Source organism: Pleuronectes platessa, chromosome 4, assembly GCF_947347685.1.
Source record: "Pleuronectes platessa chromosome 4, fPlePla1.1, whole genome shotgun sequence".
Lineage (NCBI taxonomy): Eukaryota > Metazoa > Chordata > Actinopteri > Pleuronectiformes > Pleuronectidae > Pleuronectes > Pleuronectes platessa.
Genome location: NC_070629.1, coordinates 9,485,465 through 9,494,235, shown reverse-complemented (window position 1 = coordinate 9,494,235; position 8,771 = coordinate 9,485,465). Strand labels below are relative to the sequence as shown.

Sequence of the window (8,771 nt, the reverse complement as noted above, 5' to 3'; positions counted from 1 at the left end):
CAACAGCATATAATCGATTTGCTTCATAGTAACGCAAACAAAATTCTGTACACTTTTTTTTTATTTCAAATATCATAATGCTTTCGTCATCATCTTGCAATGAATCTGAATCCCTGGAGTCAAGGTACAGAGTGGGTACCAGAGCAATATTGCCGGAAATATAAGTCGGGAATGCATCTCTGTTAACGGGTTTCCATACTCTTGTCTCGCGAGGTCTTCCACGTGACCACTTGCTCGCATGTGATTGGACGATCCATCTCATGACGTAGACGACTGACCAGGAAGCAGATAAAGATGCGAGGGATCACCTTTCTATTTACATTTTCATGATGGAAGACCCCAGACTGAGAGTGAGGCGTGTTTGTGGACATTGTAACAATGATCTCTCTCATACGCAATATTATGAGCATAAAAGACAATATTTCCTTAATGGAGTTTGGGTTAGAAAATCCGAAATAGATCGAACCGATGCTGTACAGGATTCAGTGGCATCCAGTCAAGACCATGGACAAGACCATACCGGAGAGAGTACCGCACCCTTGAAGTTAGAAGATCTCGACGAAACTGAGGAAATGCATCTACTGCCCGACCACCAGGAAAACGACTCAGTACGAGAGATTCCAGCAATGTACCCACCAACTGATTCTTCAGACAACGGTAAGCAGCACTATGTAACGTTAAAGTAATGCAATATATCGGCTAGATACTTTTTCTGTTCATGAACAATAATGTGTCCAAAGCGTTCACATATAAACGCATCCTATTTCGTGCGGACTGGTTGTGATTAAAACATTTGTATTGATTTTAGCCCACAGCGAGATTATTATCTCCAACGTAATATCTACTACGACCGATCGTCGCCTGGACTTCACCTCGCCAGCAACACCACTGAACAGCGGAGAGCTTCGCGACCGGAGCGTCTCAGACAGTCCTGCACCCGCATACGGGATACTCCTGGATGCGATTAATGGCTTGGCTCGCCAGATGACGGTTTTTCAAGGTGAAATGAATCAGAAGCTGGACGATTTAAGTCAAGCCGCCGCCGAGAGCCAAGCTATGATGGCTTCCCTGGACGAGCGGCTGACTCTCCTGGAGAGCAACCGTTCCAGTGAGCTGGAGCCGAAGAGGAAGAGACGGGCGCAGTGTCCAAGGCTTGCGGTAGGAGTTCAGCTAAAAAGAAACTGCTAAGCCACGTAACTGGCAACTAGCATTTTTTTTTCATATATGATTTATTTGTAGAAATGTCAAAACAAGACTTAATGTACAATAGTCCTCACACATAAGAAATGAGAGATGATAACATATCAGACAGCCAAATGGTGAGGATACACATTACAGCCCCTTGCCTCCCCTTCCCAAAACAAATATACAACTAAAGCAATTTGATACACAAACAGAAATGAACGAAAGCAAACACAACAACAACAACTGGCTGTTAAATGCTTGCAGTGGCAGATAATATTGTAGAAACATATGCTTATGCTCATTCTTACTATCCAACCTTCTCAGGCTAATCTGAATAGCATGTAAACAACTGTGGGATTAGTCAGAAAGTTGGAATAACATAGCAATGAATGTAGAAGTAGTGTACGTCTAAATGTTTATGTATTGTTAGAACCGGGTTGTTCATAAATGTGACATTTATATGTTCTTTTGTATTTTATAGGAAGTTGTGCGACGGCTCCATAAGACGAGTGGCAGGCGCTATGACCCAGAGCAACTGTAAGACTAAAAGAAGATACGCTTTGTTTCTGTATGAAGTAGGTTCTCTCTCTGAACTCCTTCTATCATATTGTTTTCACAGCGTGAGCTCCCGACACAACGAGTCTGTGACTTCACATTTGGTTGATGCTCTCGCTAAAAGTCCAGATTGGCGCAATGTGCGAACCGACCTCATTGCATGTAAGTAACTGTTGTTTTAATGTGGATCTTATTACTGTGATTCTGTGACTGCTTAACTTGCTTTAATAGTATTGAACTCATCCTACTCTTGTTGTTTTCCAGCTGCGTGTAAGACCTACTATGGGACCGTACGGAGGAACTTCTGCCACAGTCTACCAGAACATGAACATCTGGGGTCTGCACGGAAAAGTTCAGCTCGGTCCCGACAAAGAAGGAAGAGGGTAAGATAACTACTATCACATCAAATAATTCCCAGTTGTAAGTGTATTGTGTCATTGAACTGTGCTGATTGTACTGATTTGCTTCAGTTGCTTGTAGCGAGGCAGAGAGTCCTGCTCCCAGATGAGTTGGAGTTCTGGAGGGGCACCACCATCGACATGATGTCGGATGAGGAGGACGGCTCATCTGAGGGGTTGTCTGGCTGGATTGTGCGGCCTCCATCCTTCCGCAGTCAGGAGCTCACCGACCTGTGTGCCAAACTGCAGAATAGGCTGGAAGCTGATCAGAAGTACACATTAACTCGCCACAGGCGGCTGCACATAGGGGCAGATTCAGAGAGATCTCCACCCAGATCCTACAATGCAGAGGATGCAAAGAAACATTTTAAGCCTGAAATGAGACCCTAGATCTGGGTGTAGGCCGACTTTGGCTGACACTGCTTGGGCCAGTTTTGTTCACGCTGTAAATAAATATTTTCATTCTACATTTACAGAATTAATGTTTTTCTCTTTGCCCAAGAAATGTATATTGACTTCATTGATATAGTGTAGCCAATATGATTACAATGACATGAATAAATATAGCATCAAGCATCTGCAGTGCTTTTGGTATAGGCTTACTAATAATTAAAATTAATAAATATAAGCAACAAAATTAATAATGATAATTTATTATTATTATAATTATCATTGTTAATTTTCGGGAGAGGTTTTCCCCATGTGTGTAATGCAATGACCCAGGGTGACCAATAGCAACATTTCTACCAGCCACTCAAGAGTGGCTCTTCGTTTCAAGGGTCTGTGGTTTCATCCAATGGTGAATCTAGAGAAGCTCTACCAGCAGCTTCACTTCGATTCATATGCCAATTAGATCACACCTTGGCTCCGCGACGGCCCGGCTGCTCACCCCCTTCTCCAGCCTCACATACCACAAGGAATAATTCTGAAGTAACTCCACAGCATTTACACAGGCCAATCAAACAGGCAGCTGTAGAATCGGTACTGCACTAGTTTAGAATGAAAAAAAGTAAAAGACTTTATTTTCACCTGGCTACGGACTCGAGGACCATGGACATCTCAACAGCCTGAGGCAAAGGGAGTGCAGCCTGGCTACACCAGGTCCTGGGCAGACACCCAGGGAGCCATGCACAGCTCCACTAAGTCCAATTACAGTGTCTTTTTATACATGTTTGGACCGTGAAAAGTTATGTTTTTAGGCTTTTACCAGCTCTCTCAGTAATCAAGGGCCCCTGTGACTGTCATTCATTCAACTGTGTCAAGCCAAACAGAGCGCGCCCAGACATCTCCCCAGCTCTCCATACATGACAGATACTGTTGTTTTTACCCAGTCTGTTTTCACATGTGTCCGATCGAGCCCCGATCTTTAGAGAGAGAGAGAGAGAGCTTCACAATTATTTTATATAATCAACCGCTCATATAACCACCAAGCTACTAATTCAAGTCCGGAAAAAATATTTTGTGTTTTGTACTATGTTAGCGAATGTGGTCTGTCTCATAAACAAATAAATAAAGTAGAATCAATAGATTTGCAGTCCTTAACAGAAGTAATATTATTCAACTTGAAAGCTCAAGTTTTTTGTGAACATATGGTTTGTGTTTTCACATTCTAAGATTTTCAAACCTCCGCAAGCATCCCTATGCCCCAGATCCTACAATCCAGAGGATGCAAAGAAACATTTTAAGCCTGAAATGAGACCCTAGATCTGGGTGTAGGCCGACTTTGGCTGACACTGCTTGGGCCAGTTTAGTTCATGCTGTAAATAAAACAATGTATTCTACATTTACAGCATTCATTTTTTTCTCTTTGCCCCAGAAATGTTTATTGACTTCGTTGATATAGTGTAGCCAATATGATTACAATGACATGAAAAAATATTTTGTGTTTTGTACTATGTTAGCGAATGTTGTCTGTCTCATAAACAAATAAATAAAATAGAATCAATAGATATGCAGTCCTTAACAGAACTAATATTAGTCAATTTGAAAGCTCAAGTTTTTTGTGAACATATGGTTTGAGTTTCTCTCAAATTCTAAGATTTTCAAACCTCCGCAAGCATCCCAATGCCTCATACACAATTTCTTGTTTGCTTCCCCCCATAATACTTTTTTTATCCCGAAAAAAATTGTTTGCCAACTTTCTCGAAGGCTTAAGTATCAACATTACATAAAAGAATACAGTGAACAAAACAACAAATTATTAAGGGGAAAAAATATTAAATTATTTGAGGTATTGGTGAAAACGGTAGAAATTTGGGGCTGGAGTGAATATCATTTGGGCCAGCATCTCCTTATGAATACCAATGGGTGCTGATCCCCTTGATTGTCAAGTGTTTTAAACTAAAATTAACCTTAGATCCTGTAATTTAGTTAACAGCATCAAGTATAGGATGTTCAGAGTAAGGTTTTGTGGCCCAGGTCTGTCAGTCAATGGTTGATATTGAACCCTGCTCCCCCCCCCCACTATCTTTTTCTCAACCTCTAATTCTTTTTCAAGGTGTTCCAGTCAATCAAGTAAAATATACAGACAAGCTAGGACACTATAAATCACTGGGGTAAACATAGAGCATGATGAAATGAGAAAATCCAGGCACATCTAATCGATACCAAATCCAAAGCATGGAATTCTTGCTTTTGCTTTTGGGGAAAAACAAATCATTTTGGTTCATGGAATCCATTACAAGCGTGACATGAAAAATAGATATTATTTATCCCCTCTGGCCTCTGGGGGAGAATTATAAATGACAGTGCACAATTCAGTGTGTGTATGTATTTCAATGTGAATATACAGTATCTGTGAAGGGACGCAAGATCCAAAACCATGGAGCTGACAGCATCACCCATTATCAATTATTTAAATCAATCGATGTGTGCACCATGAACTAGGGCAGCAGGATAATAGGAAAATGTGTGAGATGCGATAATGTTGTTGAATGGTGCGATGAAGATATGACTTGCAATAAATATTATAAAAACTATTCTTCTCCTGTCGTGGAGTGTAAAATGCAACATTCAGCCGCTTCAAAAATGCAGTAATGGCGAAGCTTCAAGAATGGCACCTTTTTAGTAAAATTTGAATATCAATGAATACCTTCAGGAGCTCTCTGCTATTTTTCACGCTCCTGCAGCGACCTTTCTCCTCTTGATCGAAATTCTCATCATGGAAAATGACACATATTTCACACATTATTCTCTGAGTGCCACAGTAGCCAGGGAATATCAGCAGCTACACATATAGCGAGGAGGGGTGTGATTCTTCGTCTCCCAGGCTGCGACTTCAGGGAGATGGAGGAGTCTTAAATGCAGGACACAATTCTTTCAGACAGCATGTGGGATTGACAGATGCCTGCTCCAGGGAACACATGACTGTGCGTGTGCAGGCACATACACAAAAAATCCATACCACTCAGGTATGTGTGCAGCCACAGATCACACCCTCATACCGGTGCACATGCACATACAGACCTGATGCCGGGACCTCCAAATGAAAGACAACATGTCTGACAAGTTTGGACAGCTGGTGACAAACACAATGGACCCTTCACGTCGACCTGGCAGTGTGAGACAGGATGTCTGGCCTCTGGGCCACTGCCCTGCAAAGAAAAGGAAACTGAAGTTGACATTTCAGCCAGACTCACTCTCACTACCTCCTTAATTCACCTGCTTTTCTGAAAGTGGCAGAAATGTCACAGCGCTAAAGTTATTTAACGATCCCAGTTTAAAGGTTACATGAAAAATTGTGTGTTTGTAAAGAAATTATCTTCAAATGTGACAAATCCATAGTGCCTGAAAAACAGTTGCATCCTGCATCCTCCATTTAAATGACATGAATAGCATTCCAGAAGTATGGTGCTAAGATCCTAAAAAGAACGGCACCTTGCGAATATGGATGCAGATTAGAATATCGAATACTTTACTATTATTATTAAGGTGTGGAAATGAGAGCAGTATTTCAGTGTAGCTGTGTATCTTATTTGAACAGAATTATAAAGTATAAATATCCTCTGCATCAGAGGTGCAGCCCCACAACTGATCAGTTATGTTTAGAGCTCTCTTCATGATTGCGTCTGCACACTCCGACAACACCTGGTTGACCTGCTTCTCTCTCTATAGAGAGTTAGTGTCATGCAAGCTACACTTATATATTCCGAGTGGCATCTGGACTTGAGCGACCGGGTGCAGAAATTCAGGCATTTTTTTCAATCTTCAGTCTGAGCAGGTCTGATCTAATCTAATCTTTAAAATGTCATATACTTTGTTGACCATGTTTTGAATGTAATATTAAAGTCTACAAGTACCCATTCATATTTTTAGAGTAAAAATATAATATTTCTCACGTACTTAAGAAATACTAATGTTAGGTACTTGAGTTTCGGAACTTTGTTGCCCCAGGCCTCTCTACTGCAATATTCAGCATACACAGCTTCCTCAACTGTCCCACACACCCTCTTATTTGCTGATGTTGTTAATCTTGCCAAAACAGTAGTTCAGGAGGGGGCAACCTTCTTCCCGTCAAGTAGGAGCACTTCATTTTATATAACATCCTTTGCAGGTTGTATTTTGAATTATTTAACACGTATCTCACTAACCACTCTGTTGACACGGAAAGAACTTCTTCTCTCTGGCGATGTGTCTGATGTCAGATGGTAGTGAGGAGCTTGATGATGATGTTCTGCTCACATGGCTTTCAGTCACAACATCTTGGAGAGTCAGCCATCCCTCCCTCTTTTAAAACTCAACATTAATCCTACGGACAAAAATGTGAATTCAGCTTCAAGCCAGAGAAAACAACTGGAAATGTCTTGCTGTGTCCTTCATGTATTTTGTATCTTACTACATATCAGTGCTCCACTCTACCTGGAAAATGTAACAATAAGACACTCCTTCACAAGTTATCACTTTATCGGGTTTATAACTGTTTGCAATTTTCTCTTCTTTTTCTTCTTCTTCTTCTTCTCTCGGTATACTGTCGTATCGCATACAACTTAAGGTGCAAACCGCCACCTACTGTACAAGATTGTGTGACTTCATATCATTTAACACATTTCAGCCTTGTGTCTTTAAAAAAAGTAATTTGTTCCTCCTGATGTCTCTTATTCCCTCTCATTTTATCCCCACTGATCCCACACTGTCCCACTTTATCTAGGAAGCTTTGTCTTTCTGATCCACAGGTTACAATGGAAGATCACATGTTTAGAGTTTTGTTTAACCCCCATTTGTCACTGTTCCTCTTCCCAATTATAAACCAGGAGTCATTTAGTCCTGTGTGATGCAATCTTAGTCTTTTCTCTTGAAAAGCCTCAATTTTTGTTTCCCTGTTTCAATTGGCCGCCATGACACCTGTCAGCAATGACAAAGATAGAAGCTGTACATGGGTTTCTTTCACCCTGAACGTGACCTGACAGGCACACAGCTTGAAGGCACAAACCAATGGGTCCAGCCCACAGGACTTGTTAATCTGCTGTTTGGTTGTTTTATTCGGAGTAACTTAATACACTCACCTGTAAACAGAAGCTAACGTTTTTTCTGCGCTGTTGCTGCTGCCGGAGACCACTGGCTGCTGAAGCTAAATAAGCTAAAATGATAAATAGTAGTGATGAGAGATTCGTTCATTTTCTCGTGGCCGCACATCGGGAATGTTGCATAGGATGATGCAGGTCACGTGAAAAAGGATAATTTTCCACGTGACCTACATATGCTCAGTACTGGTAGCTAGAGAAAACAGAAATGATTCGCTCATTTTGACTGGGTCTTCGGATACGGATCTTTGGATCATTTTTCACGTGACCTGCATAGGCTCAGAAGAGGAAACACAAAGGATTTGTTTACCTCGTTCACTTTCGCGTGACTAGGTTTAGTAAGACGTGAATGATATTCGTTCACACGTAATAAAAACAGGTTTCGTTATTTTAACTTCTTTGTACTTTACTTACAGTTCAGTGCAGCGTAATTGTTTGCCGTGATAATTAAATGCTAGTGTGATAATAAATGACCATTTTAAATCATCCCAACTGTCATGATACATTATTTTAATGCAGGAATTTCATGCAGGAATTTCTCTACTCATTATTTGGGGGCTGTCATTGGTTATTGGTTTAAAACTTTTCTGGGACAGTGACATTTTTAGCCAGTGGTGAAATATGAAAAGTCATAATGTGAGTGTGAGTTTCTAAATTGTTTGTGTGTGTGTGTATTCTTGCCTCCATATTGTCCAGAGATAGTTGGCATTGCATTGAGGTGTTTTCTGTTGGCTCAATAAGAAAAGATAAAACTGAATTGAACCCGGGGGAAATTTACTTGATACAGCAGCAGATAGTCAGAATGAAGTAGAAAAGACAATAAAGAGGCTATATAATGAAAATAAGTCGAATAAAAATGCTTAAAATAAACACATAATATACATTCCCCTTTTACTAAAGACAGGGACATTGTTTATAATGAAATGTACTGCACCAGGATGTAAACTGAGTTTGTGCATCAGTGTTCAAAAATGAGTTCATAATAGAAAACTGCACATGTTTACAGGAATATGAATTTGAGCGTGTTACTGCATGCGCTAGTTTTCTACACACGATTCTAAGCTATTGGTAATGTTATGTAACAGAATAATTATTCCCATCATGCTGCTTTATG

General features: G+C 40.6%; 1 protein-coding gene across 1 annotated transcript; it reads left to right on the top strand.

The window, feature by feature from the left end:
* The first annotated feature begins 270 nt into the window (after positions 1-270).
* LOC128438334 (uncharacterized) lies at positions 271-2,607 on the top strand. Its single transcript, XM_053420869.1, has 6 exons — positions 271-657; positions 809-1,158; positions 1,667-1,722; positions 1,805-1,902; positions 2,005-2,123; positions 2,211-2,607. The coding sequence occupies exons 1-6, from the start codon at positions 327-329 to the stop codon at positions 2,526-2,528; spliced, it is 1,272 nt and encodes a 423-aa protein (XP_053276844.1). The 5' UTR covers positions 271-326; the 3' UTR covers positions 2,529-2,607.
* Positions 2,608-8,771: the final 6,164 nt, after the last annotated feature.